Source organism: Saccostrea cucullata, unplaced genomic scaffold (genome assembly GCF_032062105.1).
Source record: "Saccostrea cucullata isolate Sc308-1 unplaced genomic scaffold, CSIRO_AGI_Scuc_v1 ctg6429, whole genome shotgun sequence".
Taxonomy (NCBI): Eukaryota; Metazoa; Mollusca; class Bivalvia; order Ostreida; family Ostreidae; genus Saccostrea; species Saccostrea cuccullata.
Genome location: NW_026928565.1, coordinates 1 through 16,078, shown reverse-complemented (window position 1 = coordinate 16,078; position 16,078 = coordinate 1). Strand labels below are relative to the sequence as shown.

General features: G+C 34.5%; 1 protein-coding gene and 2 long non-coding RNA genes across 3 annotated transcripts; 2 read left to right on the top strand and 1 right to left on the bottom strand.

The window, feature by feature from the left end:
* The first annotated feature begins 537 nt into the window (after positions 1 to 537).
* On the top strand, positions 538 to 8,083 carry LOC134277979 (uncharacterized). Its single transcript, XR_009994360.1, has 3 exons — positions 538 to 2,373; positions 3,234 to 3,422; positions 5,841 to 8,083. It is a non-coding gene; the product is annotated as an uncharacterized LOC134277979 (long non-coding RNA).
* A 3,565-nt stretch (positions 8,084 to 11,648) lies between these two features.
* On the top strand, positions 11,649 to 13,081 carry LOC134277978 (uncharacterized). The gene is made up of 3 exons (XR_009994359.1): positions 11,649 to 12,035; positions 12,331 to 12,437; positions 12,903 to 13,081. It is a non-coding gene; the product is annotated as an uncharacterized LOC134277978 (long non-coding RNA).
* Positions 13,082 to 13,162: 81 nt separating this feature from the next.
* Positions 13,163 to 14,814, bottom strand: LOC134277980 (uncharacterized). Its single transcript, XM_062760287.1, has 2 exons — positions 13,274 to 14,814; positions 13,163 to 13,166 (listed from the first exon to the last, which is right to left on the bottom strand). Exons 1-2 carry the CDS (start codon positions 14,812 to 14,814, stop codon positions 13,163 to 13,165), a joined length of 1,545 nt encoding a protein of 514 aa, XP_062616271.1.
* Between the last annotated feature and the right edge of the window lie 1,264 nt (positions 14,815 to 16,078).

The following is a 16,078-nucleotide window of genomic DNA, read 5'->3' as shown; positions in this document are numbered from 1 at the left end:
GGTCTTCCTGTCTAACAGAATAATAACCTCGAATGTATTACGTATACATCATGACATCCCCATGCTCCTCACCCCTTTACCCAAACTTTGAAATAAATGAGGAAAGATATTTTATTTGTGGACTTTTGAGTTTATTTTTATTGAAAGTAAAGCTATTACCCTAAAATACGTATTATGGAAAGGACTTTCAACCCCGTCTATCTTTCATAAATAGAAACTCCATGTTGTTCGAATATTAATATCCGGTGATGTTTTAAAATACCTCAATGTTGTTTTTCTGACCTGTGACAAAATGGTGCGAGATAATGCAAATTTCAAACATGTTCATCGGCCAATGACAGAAAAGTTGTAAAATTCCTGTCAGGGATATGAACTTCTAATCACTAAAAGGTGTTTTGTCTTGACACAGAGCCAAGGTTATTCTGTTAAGATCAATGTCACTGACAGAAGAAATATTTTCTTTACTACGTTATGAATTAGTAAATGAAAATCATTGGAGGCTCTTACTTGAAACATACATCACTTATAATTGGAGGTTTTGTCATGACCCTGATCAAATGTCTTTCTGGCAAATCAAGGTCACTGACAAAGAAAAAAATGTTTAAGCATAACTTAATAATTAAAATTTACTGGAGGCTCATGCTGGGAAGAAATGTTGTTGACATAAGAAAGTGCAGTGACCTTGACCCAAGGTCTGTACTTCCTGCCCACAGCTCCAACGGAAGACCTACTCGTTGCTTTGCAACGAGCTCGGCTCTAGTTAAGGTCTTCCGTTTCCAACGGAAGACCTTCTACTGATTCTGAAGATTAAGATTATTAAGGTCTTCCGTTTCCAACGGAAGACCTTCTACTGATTCTGATGATTAAGATTATTAGGGTCTTCCGCTTCCTTCGGAAGACCCTACTGTTATTCTACTGTTTCTTATTATTATTTTATTTTTTTTCCCGCTCGATTTTTGACAGGCGATTTCTCAAAGACCTTTGGACTGATTTTTATGAAACTTTCAGGTTAGATACCTTGTAATTAAACCTATTTACACCTGTTTTCAATTTTTTGATGCATGCCTTTAATTGTGAGTTATTGCCCTTTAATTGATAATTTTGATGTCTCGTTTCCACTAAAAATCTCAAGAACGACGTAAGATATTTACACGAAAGTTGGAGAACTTGTAGCCAATACATTGTAGATGTGCACAACGATAAAATTATAAGCTGATTTTCTAAAGTTTGGAAGCTATAAAACGGCAAATTTTAGTAATTTTTTTTCTTGAATTTTTGCTACTTTTTGTGTAATAACTTTTGAACCGAGAATAATTTGGTAAGAAATATATAACAAAAGTTGTGTGTAATTACGAGAGCTTTCATATTAGATTAATGAAAAGGGGCTGGCCCCTATAATTAGGGGTTAATAGCTCATACACGTTTTTTTCTGATAGCTAAAAATATTGGTATATTATGAAAAAGTTTGACTGAAATAATTTCGAACTTATAAAATCTTGTCATTTGATATAAAAAGAAATAAACTTCCAGCTATATTTAATTGTTTTTTATATAAAACAAGTACATGTATGTGAGAAACCTTTCAGGAACAAGTTATCTACTATAGCCAGCCAAGCCTTTACTGCATACATGTGCACATTTTTAGTTGATGCATCTAAAAGATATAGTTTTGATTCGGTGTTTCTTTGTTTTCTTTTTATTCAAATAATTTTAAAATGTGATGATGTACACAACAATAATTAGTACCTAGTTTAGAGGATTTTTTCGCGCTTGTTTGTAAACAACGCGCGGCATTGTGGGAAATAGGAAGGTACTAAAGACGCGATGTACTAAACACTTATTTGACCTGATTCAAATTTGTCTGTAAATGTTCCAAACAATTGAATTTTTGTATAGCATATGCCTCGAAGTCATAAAGTCTGTACATAAGTAATTTAAAATACTCAATATTACCATTTAATTAAAAATTAAAACGTCAGGTAAATATCAGGTCTCTAGTATATCCCTGTTTTAGTGTGCCCCTTCGAGTCGACGTCGGACACATTGTCATGGTTTACAAACTGAAAATAGAATGATTTGTGAAGTTGAACATTTTCTCACAAAGAATCCGTTTGTAGACATGCACACTCATTTAATCTGGAGCTACGAAGTACTTTGTCACTTCTCTGGAACATTATTCTAAGCAGAATTATCCCGATTCATATATTCTAAGAATCTTGTGTGAATTGTTTACGAGGAAATTCTGACTGTCACATTAACAAGGATGAACACTCTTGACTCTGCTTCGGATTCCCCAGTGATAATTGTATCGAGTGATGAAAGAGCTGACGGCGACATTTTAATGTATGATTGGCTTGGACCATTGGAATGAAGGTTAGAATATTTTTATTACTTAAAATTTACACTACTGATTACATGACAGTGACGTACATGGATGTTATTAGAAATACACAGACACACCGATATATTATCTGTTTTACAGTTCAGACGCTCTCTGTTTGCCTTGTAAATCCCCACAGCTTTATATTTTATTTTTTTTAAATTTGAGGATGTAATTTCAACAGTCCTACTATCTATCATAGTGATCATACTCTATAATTCAAACTGCACTTAATGTTACAGAATATATTCAACTAATTATATATTGACAGTGTGACTGTAAGGGTGAGGGCAGATACTTATTTAGTTTTAATTTAGATTGTGCTTGTCAAGCCGCATTTGACATTTGGTGCATCCATGCTCAATGTTCACACTGAAAGTTTATTCAAATGTTTAATTCGAATGAATTCACTGCTCGTTAAATTACTTCCCATTAGCTCCACATGAACATGAGTAAGGATAGCTAATTCAAATTAAATAGAAATGAATTTTGAATGTAGCTTAAACATGTTAAAGAAGCTAAGCACTGTGTGTCCAAAGTATACTGCGGAAAAATTGTGTGGAGCAATGTGCAAGTCACAATCTTCTTTTGCCAAGGTCTTATCATAAGAGCTCGCATTATGGGCAGGGATTTGTGCTGCTGTCTGGACTCGCTATAAATAGATGTTCTCAAAAAGTCTTAATTATTTAATATCATACTTTACTGACAAAAAAAGAACAAATATTGCTCAGTTAAATTGCAAAAGAAATTTGCTTAAAAAAATTGTAATAATAGAAAGTTTGCTTTTTTTGTTTGATAAGACTGCTGTAATGGTTAAATGTTTGTTTATTTGCCTTAATCATACATTTTTCAGTCATTTCATGGTGCCACCACTTGGGATGGTATTAGCTGCAAATATAGACTTGTACTCAGCACTTATTGCCTTTAAGAAGTATGAGATCCATTTTGTGCTAACACCTACCGTGACACAGAATCTTGGTTTATGCAGTCTCATAGGAGTAACCTGTCTAAAGCATTTAGCAATGGGATTGGAACCTGCGACGTAAGGTTCAGCTTCTTATTGATACTTTGATTTATAATATTTATTTGAGAATTTCACTCATTCACATACTTAGAGATGTTGATATATTTTGTTGAATAGCATCAATTTAGACCTTTAATTAGCTTAGTAAACATGTACTGTGAGGTTTTTAAGGTCTCATTCATTTTATATGCCAGATGCATGTTAAGGAACATTACTGCATAAATGTTTTTGTCTTAAATTTGAAGCTTTTTACTAATATAGAGATATGTTAGTTTTAAACCACTTCAAATTAGGGTAGACCTTTACTTTAAACTCAGCAATGTGAGTGTGTTGTGTGAACTTGTGTTAGCGAGACAGTGTGTTGTATGAATTTGTGTTAGCAAGGCAGTGTGTTTTGTGAACTTAATTGTGTTAGCCTGACAGTGGGTTGTGTGAATTCTTGTTAGCTTGACAATGTGTTGCGTAAACTCGTGTTAGCGGGACAGCGTGTTGTGTAAAATCGTGTATAAAGTGTAAGTGTGACAGTGTGTTGTGTAAACTCATGTTAGCTAGACAGAGTGTTGATTGAACTTGTATTAGCCAGACTTCGTGTTGTGTAAACTGGTGTTAGTGAGACTTCGTGTTGTGTAAACTCGTGTTAGCGAAACTGCCTGTTGTGTAAACTCATGTTAGCGAGACAGCGTGTTGTGTGTATTCTTATTAACGAGACAGCATGTTGTGTGAATTCATGTTAGCGTGACAGTGTGTTGTGTGAACTTGTTATCCTGAAAATTTGTCGTGTGAACTGGTGTTAGAGAGATAGTGTGTTGTGTGAACTCGTGTTAGCCAGATTGCATATTGTGTGAACTCGTGTTAGCCAGACTGCGTGTTATGTGAACTCGTGTTAGCGATATTGCATGTTTTTTGAATTTGTGTTAGCGTAACAGTGTGTTGTGTGAACTCGTGTTAGCCTGACAGTGTGTTGTGTGAAATGGTATTAGGATGACAGTGTGTTGTGTGAAATGGTATTAGGATGACAGTGTGTTATCGCAACAGCGTTTGGTGCGAACTTGTGTTAGTGAATAGTGAGACAGCCTGTTTTGAGAATTCGTGTTAGCGTGACAGTGTGTTGTGTGAACTCGTGTTAGCCTGACAGTGTGTTGTGTGAAATGGTATTAGAATGACAGTGTGATGTGTGAAATGGTATTAGGATGACAGTGTGTTATCGCAACAGCATTTGGTGCGAACTTGTGTTAGTGAATAGTGAGACAGCCTGTTTTGTGACTTTGTGTTAGCGTGACAGTGTATTGTGTAAACTCGTGTTAGCGTGACAGTGTATTGTGTAAACGCGTGTTAGTGAGGCTGCGTGTTGTGTAAACTCATGTTAGCGTGACAGTGTGTTGTGTGAATTCATCTAAGCGTGACAGTGTGTTGCGTGTACTTGTGTTAGCTAGACAGTGTGTTGTATGAACTCGTATTAGCGAGACTGCGTGTTGTGTAAAACTTGTGTTAGCGAGACAGCGTGTTGTGTGAACTTGTGTTAGCGAGACAGCGTGTTTGTGAATTCGTGTTAGCATGATAGTGTGTTGTGTGAACTCGTGTTAGCCTGATATTTTGTTGTGTGAAATTGTATTAGCGTGACAGTGTGTTGTGTGTTAGTGTGACAGCGTGTGGTGCGAACTTGTGTTAGTGCGAAAGTGTTTTTCAGTGTTGTGATGGCAAGCTGTTTGATAGCCTAATGGCGTCTTTTGTGTCGGTAAGATGGCACGCTTTTATGAAAGTGCTATTGAGCTTTAGCAAGTGGCCCTATCTGGACACGCCTTATTATAATTGATCAGTTCTCAGATATACAGTCAATTACCGGTATTATTGTCACCATGAAATCAGCATTTACAGTTGCAATTACCTAGTTAGTAATCATAAGATATTGGTTTGTCAGTTTTAAAATTATGGTGTTCCAATGATGTGAAGTTGCAGTGTGTTAGCATGTTAATTTCAACAGACTGCCACTCCAATGCAGCTTTAAACAACACGCTGCTGTGTTAACACAAAACAAAATATCATGCAAACACAACTTTAAACAATCTGTTGAGTGTTAGCTTCACTGCCTGTTGGATTCAGTGTGCTGGCATATTATCACTGACGTACATGCTAGCACATTGTCACCTCGTGCTAGTATGTTGTCATAAATACTCTAGCACATTATCCTAAACCCACTAGTGCATGATTACTTTGCACTTGTATGTTGTCTTATTAGGGGATAGCATAAATGACTGCCTTAATTGGTGTAAACTTCTTTTAATTGATGAAAGAGTACATTAAAATTTACAAATTATACACAGAAAATGTGACAATATCTTATCTCTCAATTTGATAATCTAATTTATAATCTCATGAATTGCACTTTTTATTAGTAAAAGAATTATAAATTAAAAAATTTCAATTTCTTTTGGATAGGTGTGACTCATCTGAATACTGAATTTTGATACCAAACATGACCATGATTTGCCAGAAGATCAACTGTTTGGATGTGACATGGAATAAACAGCATAGTGAAAATAAGTCAAGTTTTGGTTTGTGAAGACAATTTTTAAACACACTGTGTATCATTTTTAAATTTTGATTTGACAACATAAATCCACAAATATGAACATATCAATTGCTCTCAGTCTTTCAAGTGAAATAGTTTTTGTAACAGAAATACATGTACCAGTAATTACATTGGAATAAATGTTATTTTTAAATATAATAATATTTTGTTTGTGTAGCATGTTGACCTCTTTATTAAGGTCTTCCCTTTCAAAGTTTAGACTTACTTATTCTAATGATTAAGATAGATCCTCTGTCTTCAGCAGGAATATAAGATCTTGTAATACATGTATGTGTATTTTTTACAGTATAATGTAAAAAAAATTGTTATTTTGGCACATACAACTAATTAAAGGCATAAACATGTGTATGATTCCAAGGAATTCAGTACATAGGGCATGTACATGTAGTTTTCTAAAACAAGATTGAAGAGATGTCCAGTCGCATTTCAATGTCAACTCCAAAACTGTGCCTTTTGCATACTTATTAGCCCATCTGAGCTAAAGGAACCAGTAAATTTTTTAAAAACATAATTTTATCCATTATCATCATTGTCTGAAATTTCACAATATCATTTTCCAGAACCAAAGTGAAACTTGGCACAGAGCATCCTTAGTGTAGGGGATTCAAATTGTTCTTATGCAGGGCAATACCTTCAAAGAGATTTGTTTCTTTAATGCTGTAAATGTATTATATTTAGCTTGTACAATATTTGGTGGAAATTGACTTTTGAATAAGTTAGCGTAGATATTCTTATTTATGTTTATGTACAAGACTTTTAGCTTTGTACTTGATTTAGTGATGGCTGCATTCCGCCAAAGCCGCTAAAAAAGAATACACAGCCATATGTAATATGTTCACAATATACCTTTCAGAGAATTTTACACTCCTATTGAGGTACCACCAGTTGCTGGTGGAAAGCTTCAAATTCGAAACATACACAACACATTTCTGTGCGTTTATTATAAAAGTATTGTTCTACTTACTGATTGCAACTAATGAAGATTGTTCATCATTATTGTAAATACATTTGGATTTTTTGAATTATTATATAATTTGTTTATTTTATTTACCTAGTTATATTGTATATTAAATGATTTTAAAGCCATTTTTAAGATGGTAATGTAGCAAAACACTTATGTTTCTGTAGTATGACACGTTTCACAAACATAATTGCAACAAACATGATATATCCGATATCAAAAGTCATAATATTGGAAGTTAAACTGTTGTGGATACGATTTCAAGAATGCTGTTAGAGAGAGTACCCTTTAGACCTCATGCTCACACCAAATTAAAGAATTCAAGTAAGGGTTTTTGAGACAAATCGAAAAAGAGAATGTTAGCAAAGTTGACAATCTAGACAGAAACATTGAATCATTTGCTTATCGCTAGGAAGGAAGACCCACTCATTGCTTTGCAACGAGCTTTGCTCTAGTTAGGGTCTTCCGCTTCCTTCGGAAGACCCTACTGTTATTCTATTGTTTCTTATTATTCTTTTTTTTTTTCCCGCTCGACTTTTGACAGGCGATTTCTCAAAGACCTTTGGACTGATCGTTATGAAACTTTCAGGATAGATAGCTTGTAGTTAAACCTATTTAAACCTGTTTTCAGTTTTTTTATGCATGCCTTTAATTATGAGTTATTGCCCTTTAATTGAAAATTTTTGATGTCTCGTTTCCACTGAAAATCTCAAAAATGACATAAGATATTTACACGAAAGTTGGAGAACTTGTAGCCAATACATTGTAGATGTGCACAACGATAAAATTATATAGCTGATTTCTTAAAGTTTGGAAGCTATAAAACGGCAAATTTTAGTAATTTTTTTTCTTTGAATTTTTGCTACTTTTTGTGTAATAACTTTTAAACCGAGAATAATTTGGTAAGAAATATATCACAAAAGTTGTGGGTAATTACGAGAGCTTTCATATTTGATTAACGAAAAGGGGCTGGCCCCTATAATTAGGGGTTAATAGCTCATACACGCTTTTTTTCTGATAGCTAAAAATATTGGTATATTATGAAAAAGTTTGACTGAAATAATTTCGAACTTATAAAATCTTGTCATTTGATATAAAAAGAAATAAACTTCAAGCTATATTTAATTGTTTTTTTTATAAAACAAGTACATGTATGTGAGAAACCTTTCAGGAACAAGCTGTCTACTATAGCCAGCCAAGCCTTTACTGCATACATGCACAGGTGCTTGAGGACAGGACCCCCCCCCCCCCATTATAGACCCTCGGGCCTTTTCGATTTTTTTTTCTTAAACTATCCTTAAGTAACATATTTGTGATGTAATCCATACCATCAAACCGAAAAATTACGAAAAACAAACAGTTTATAAAAATTCGTATCCCACTATATATAAAAATAACAAGGTTGCCAACTTCGTCTGTCATCCGAGAGGCACTGCCTAGGATTTTTTTTTAAAAAGTCCTATAAAACGGTACTTACCACTAAAACGGTGATATCACGCCGTGTCCTGAATATTTCCCTCACTGAAATTCTACATGTCACAATAATATACGTTTATTTACTGGGTCAAATGGCAACTTTTTCACCGACAACTTATCGGATTTTGAACTGCTCATACCTTAATGAACGGAAGTGAAAAAATCACGCCACCTATCGCAAGGAAGATAACTCTCCTGCTTAACTGAGAAGTTCCGAATGTACATAGAAACAATGAAAAGGTAAGAGAATTACGAAATGTTTAATTTGGCGCATATTTACAAAATCGAAAAAAGTATAAATTTAAGAAATAAGACTTTACATCAATCCGGGATGAATAGCAAGATTTCTTTATCATCTTGGGTACTAGAAAATTTAGTAGAAGGCAATCAAAGTCAATATATTGACACAGAGGACATCAAAAACAAATATGAATCCGATGTAACCAGTAGAGCAATTGGTAATGTAATTAAAAAAACATTTAAAAATGTCACATTTAAAAGAATTCGCTCCACAGAAGACTGGTCCAAATTAAAAATGAGATATTACGGTGTTACATGGAACATGGAGCCTGCCACTCAATCTGAAATAGAGTTTATAAATATTCCCTCATTATTACCACCAGAATTTTTTGTGATTACAAACAATTTGAAAGAAATAAAAATTGGACACTTTACTGGAGAAATTATAAATGGAAGGAAATCCATGATTGAAATTGATTTACAGTCAGATGGAAAATATTCACTTAATATGATGGGGAAAAAAATTGACCCTGAAAATTTAGGTTTACAACATCACTTTTTACCAACTTCTCAGTCTGTGAAATCTTTATTTAAAATCATTGGACATTTTCAATACTGCAGAGGTGTGAGTAAAATTGAAAGAAAAGAATTACCCCATTTTCAGGAACATATTTGTAGTGTTGGTGATGAGAATAGTGAAATTATTCAATTCAGGTCCAGAAACTGTTTCAAAGTTCTGCCATTTAGCACATCAAATGCATCATCATATTCAACTTGTAAAAACTGTAAAAAATTGAAAAAGAAGCCAAAAATGAATAAATCTGAAAGTGAGGCCCAAAATTCTGATGAAAACATTACACTCAAAGAACAAGTTACAGAAAATGATGAGATTATATTGCAAAAAACTGATCATGATGATTTGAGTGCAATTTTCAAAACAATTTTTCCTGAATGTTCCTTGAAAATGCAAACATTTCTAATGAACCAAAAAATGGCTTTAGAGCGAAACCCAAATGGCAGAAGATGGAGTAAAGAAATTGTAAGGCTGTGTTTGACTTTGTATTGCAGAAGTCCAAGGGGTTATAGTGAATTGAGAAACAGTAATTTTCTGAAATTACCCTCTCAGAATTTATTAAGAAAGTACAAGAACTCTGTTCACCAAGAGGGTGGGATTAAAAACGATATGCTTGAATGGATGGCTAACGAAGCCAAATTAAAGAATATTCCCCCTGCAGGATACGAAGGCGGCCTAATAATTGATGAAATGTCTATACAACCAGATTTACAATTTCGTAAACGAAATAATGAAATCGAATTAATTGGATTTACTGAATGTACGCCAGAGTCCATAGTATTTGACCAAATGAAAAATGGCAAAAGAGAAAAAACTCTAGCTACTCATGTTTTGCAATTGGTATTTTTAGGTTTCACAGGTTTTCGCTTCCCTTTTGCCCATTTTCCATCTCATACTGCATCAGGTCATGAACTTTATTTACTTGTATGGAAATCTGTAAACATGCTTTCAGCCTATGGGTTCACAATTCAATATATCAGTACAGATGGTGCCCAAAGCAATAGAGACTTGTACAAAATATTGATACCAAATTTCGATACTTCAAATCCAATTACATGTTCGTTCAAAAACATTTTCTCTCGGAATGAAAATCAGAAGTTATTCTTCATCATGGACATTTCACATGTGTTGAAAAAAATTAGAAACAATGTATCGAAAAGTGGTAAATCTGGATTCTGTAAAAGACATTTAAAATACAAGGACAAATTTATTGAATGGGATCACTTCAAAGATGCATATCTGTGGGATATTTCTACAAATCCATTTCCTATCCATCACAAACTCGCACAGGAACATATCTACTTAACGTCAGAAAGTAAAATGAGGAATCATTTAGCTGAAGATGTGTTAAACGGTGAGATGTTGCATTTGATGAAACTATATCGTGAGAGTCTAGGTGATGCTGGGCACAAGCTCGATGGAACAATAGAAATGTTGACCCATACTAGTGCACTAATAAGGAACTTCAGAGACTCTAGACCAATTACTGATGTCAGTGATGACAGACTAAAGGAAAACAAGGATGCACTGCAATGGTTCATTGAGTGGGAACAGACAATCAAACAGGATAAATTGATTAAAAACAAGGAAAAACATCTCATATCTCACCAGACAAGGGAAGATATAATTTCTTCAATTATGGGGTTTGAAGAGTTGTGTGTGTACAAATTAAAATCTTGCAATGCATCCATCATCCCTAGTCGCGTCAACAGTGATGTGATAGAGAACATGTTCTGTCAGCAGAGAACATTACACAACGGGGCCAATACTAATCCAACCTACCTAGGTTATTGTCATTCAGTTAATTCAGTAATTCTTGGGCAAGCTTCGATATCTCGAAAATCCAATGTAGGTGGTGGTGAAGGAGCACAATTACCAGTACAGCATGATGCTAAACCAAAGGTATGGAATATACCTGTAAGACAACATATAAATCAAATAAAATAATATATTTTTTGGAGAAAACATGTTTTTTTTATTGATGAACAATTATATTCTATGAGAATCCACTCCTTAATATGTTAAATGCAATACATATAGATAATCACTTTATAAGTAGTTTTTAATCTTGAAAGATATATTACAGCAACAAAATAATTAGTTATTACTGTCATTAAAAACTTTGACTTTTAATAAAATAGAGTACACTTTTTTGGATGCAAACAATTGGAATAATTACAGAATAGGTCATTAAGGGCAAATTACATGTAATTTAAAAGTTACAGAAAAAAACTTAGTACATTACAAATATCTGAAACCATATAAAATAATTTAAAAAGGATCAAATTCATACATGTATTAATGAATTGAAACATGCAAACAAGTGTACATACCCATCTTATTGGCATAGCGGGCAAATATAGATCCCCTCAGGCTGACTGATACTAGACCATTCCTCCTCATCCTGTAAATTCGCACAATTCCTGTGGTACCACAAATTACAAGTATCACAGCTTATCCAGTCCTCACCGTCAACATAATGTCCATTACATACTGCGCAGTCCTCATCTTGATCATCTACATTAGCTGCTGGAGTCTTCTTCTTGATGCTTCCTTTACCTTTTCCCTTTCCTTTACCCTTTCCCTTTCCTTTACCTTTCCCTTTTCCCTTCCTTGATTGACATTCTGTGGAAATTTTTGTAGGTGGGAGTCCTGAAGGCAAAGAATCAGAAGTAACACTGACAGGAGCTGGGGGAGGCTGTGGGGGGACGTATCCACTCGGTCCTGGAATATCTTCAACTTCAGGCACAGAACGTGAAGATGCATCTGACGGAAGTTTGTTTGGACAAGGTATGGAATCACAGTTTAAGATCACTCTGTTAAGATTTAAAGTTATATCTTCTTTTTTCTTTTGAGATGAAATCTTAATTTCATACATTTGGCATAGAAGAAGTAAATCCTTTTTCGTGAAAGATAAAAGGAATTTTTCATTCATTACCACTTCAGATTTTAGCCGCAAGTGTGAGCTAATTCTGTCCTTTGACTTGTCCTCCAATAGAAACTGCATATTAAATGTCTTTACAGGTTTTCTGGACTTCTTCTCTACAACTTTTTTTCGAAGAGCCTTACCCTTTTCTTTTTTTAGGAAGGACAGATAGTCTCTCCGAAATTGACTGAACGCCACCTTCAAGAATAACTGAATCACTGAATGATAGAGTTCTATGAAGTTTCCACAAGAAGTTACAATTGAGTGTAAGATACTTTCAATGTTTTCTTCATCACCAGATGGAACAACATAATTTTTATTTAAAGTGTCAATCCATACTTCAAACAGTTCAGTGTTTTTGTTAAGTTCATCTATAACAATGTTGAATAGGCTTTTCCCATGATAAACAAGATTGATGTGTGTCAATTTTTCCCTGCACAAAGTTTCAAGTTTCATGAAAAAATCAAAACCAGGATCAGTCAAGTTTGTAAGACTTTCTCTTACATTTTGTTTTCTCTTAGTTTCTTGTAAACTTCCAACATCTTTGGTCGAATCCTTCAACTCATCATATGAAATACACAATGAATTTAAAATGTTCATTTGACTTTGAAGTTCTAATATTTTAGAATTGTCTCTCTCCGCAAATAATGAATTTCTTGTTTTCAATGACAAGTTGTGTTTCAGTTTTGCTATAACGTATCCACTAATGTACCTTATTTTCCCTCTTGCAGGTGCTGGCAGTTCTTCTGCTGACATTGAAGTGCTCTTGATAGATTCAGGATCTTGAAGATTGAGATGCCCTGATAAATCTTCAAAGAACTTTCTCTCCAGATAAAATACAAGTGTTGTCAGAAACTGAAACTGTGGTCCACTGTCTGTTATTGAATAAATATTAAGCATTGATATTACGCTGTCTCTGTAGTCATCAGAACTTAAGTATTTATTAAATTTAACAAAAAAATCATTTTGCTGTTTGGCAGAGTATGTTTTTTCACCTTCAGGTAGACACATCAAACCTATGTCTTCAATGACTGAGGACTGCAATTGGTACCAATCATGATAGATTTGGAAATTTTCTAGAATTCTTTGTTTAAAGGAAAACATCTCATTTTCCAAAGGCGTTCCAACAAATTCAGAAAAAGCGGAATCTAGGGCTGCCTTTGCATTTGATGATGACTCCTCTCCAGTAATAATTTGTTGTTCAATAAGAGAGTCTAAAATTTCCAATTTCTCAATTTCACTATCTGAAAAATCAGAGTCAGAGTCAAAATTTGCATCAATACTTCTATTTTCTGAAAGGTCGAAATCATCATCATCACCATCATCATCATCAGAGTCTTGAGTTTCTTCACTTCTAATTCCCCTACAGCAAGACAAATCATTTTGCACATTGCCTATGGTAAAATTTTCATAAAGCTTTGTAACATGGAGTGGATGCTTGCGACATAATGTTTTTTTGAAATTTATCACTCGTAGACCCTCAACATCCTGTGCTCGTCCTACAGCAACACCAATTTGCCCTGGCTGATAACAGTTTTCACAATTAATGACAACATTCTTCAAGGTCATTCCTTGTGCTTTATGCACAGTCATTGCATATGCTAATTTCAATGGTAATTGAGTTCTTTTTGCTATGGTAATCTTATCCACTGGATCAAAAGTTGTAAAAACCACTGGCTTAACAGTCACAATAGTGTTTCTTTTTTCAAAAACAAATTTCACATCAACAGAGTCAGACATGAGTTGAACGACAGTGCCACATAAGCCATTCACTAAAGAATCACTTAAATTTCTGACAAGCATCACTGGACAACCAACTTTAAGTCCTAAATTTTTGGGTGCTAGGAATTTGCTTAAATAGTGGTTGGATCCTTCATCTGTTGCTTTGTACAGTTTGAGTTCTCCTGGTAAATTTTGTAATTTGTTATAATTGAAAATGTCTACATCATAATTGCGGGCAAAGAGATGAGTACACTCTTCCTCATTGGGAAGTGGTCGGTCTAAAGACTTCAGAAAAGCTACACTTTCATCAGACGGATCTCCTATCTCTAGCTCATTTATACATTTGATAAGAGTAGGGTCACTCTGTCTATGTATAATGTTTAATTTCACTTTATGTGGGAAGCAGTTATTAAACCATGGTAATTTATAACAGTGGTTACCTGGATCACCAATAATTTCATTAGCGACTGGGGGTAACTGATAAAAGTCACCAGCAAGAATAACTTGCATTCCCCCAAAATAACGGTCATTGTTTCTTATATTTCTACATAGCATTTCTAATTGATTAAACGTTTTGGCACTTATCATGGATATTTCGTCAATAACAAGAAGTTCTGTGGTTTCAATGTTATTTTTAACTTTAACAAAACGTTCATCTGACAGAACAAGGTGGATAAGTTCCTCTGTGACATGCCTCCCATCCTCGATTCCCGACCACTTGTGTAGAGTGATAGCCCCCAGGTCACCATAATGAGTGGCTGCTATGCCCGTGGAACACACGATGGCGACATTTCTTTCTTTTCTATATTTTCTAACAATGTTCTTAATAAGATATGTCTTTCCTGTACCTGCCTGGCCACTTATAATTAAATTATGGCCATTTGATAAACGGAATGCCAATTCCTGGTCTTCGTCAAACATTGTTATTATTGTACAAAGCTATTTTCGCGGACTTTTTGTTTACACATTTCGTAATTCTCTTACCTTTTCATTGTTTCTATGTACATTCGGAACTTCTCAGTTAAGCAGGAGAGTTATCTTCCTTGCGATAGGTGGCGTGATTTTTTCACTTCCGTTCATTAAGGTATGAGCAGTTCAAAATCCGATAAGTTGTCGGTGAAAAAGTTGCCATTTGACCCAGTAAATAAACGTATATTATTGTGACATGTAGAATTTCAGTGAGGGAAATATTCAGGACACGGCGTGATATCACCGTTTTAGTGGTAAGTACCGTTTTATAGGACTTTTTAAAAAAAAATCCTAGGCAGTGCCTCTCGGATGACAGACGAAGTTGGCAACCTTGTTATTTTTATATATATAGTGGGATACGAATTTTTATAAACTGTTTGTTTTTCGTAATTTTTCGGTTTGATGGTATGGATTACATCACAAATATGTTACTTAAGGATAGTTTAAGAAAAAAAAAATCGAAAAGGCCCGAGGGTCTATAATGGGGGGGGGGGGGGGGGGGGGGGGTCCTGTCCTCAGGCACCTGTGCATACATGTGCACATTTTTAGTTGATGCATCTAAAAGATATAGTTTTGATTCGGTGTTTCTTTGTTTTCTTTTTATTCAAATACTTTTAAAATGTGATGATGTACACAACAATAATTAGTACCTAGTTTAGAGGATTTTTTCGCGCTTGTTTGTAAACAACGCGCGGCATTGTGGGAAATAGGAAGGTACTAAAGACGCGATGTACTAAACACTGATTTGACCTGATTCAAATTTGTCTGTTAATGTTCCAAACAATTGAATTTTTGTATAGCATATGCCTCGAAGTCATAAAGTCTGTAAATAAGTAATTTAAAATACTCAATATTACCATTTAATTAAAAATTAAAACGTCAGGTAAATATCAGGTCTCTAGTATATCCCGTTTTTAGTGTGCCCCTTCGAGTCGACGTCGGACACATGTTTGCCATGGTTTACAAACTGAAAATAGAATGATTTGTGAAGTTGAACATTTTCTCACAAAGAATCCGTTTGTAGACATGTACACTCATTTAATCTGCAGCTACGAAGTACTTTGTCACTTCTCTGGAACATTATTCTAAGCAGAATTATGCCGATTCATATATTCTAAGAATCTTGTGTGAATTGATTACGAGGAAATTCTGACTGTCACATTAACAAGGATGAACACTCTTGACTCTGCTTCGGATTCCCAGTGATAATTGTATC

Excerpts from the sequence above, each read along its gene's own strand:
- LOC134277980 (XM_062760287.1), bottom strand. The coding sequence starts at position 14,814 with ATGTTTGACGAAGACCAGGAATTGGCATTCCGTTTATCAAATGGCCAT.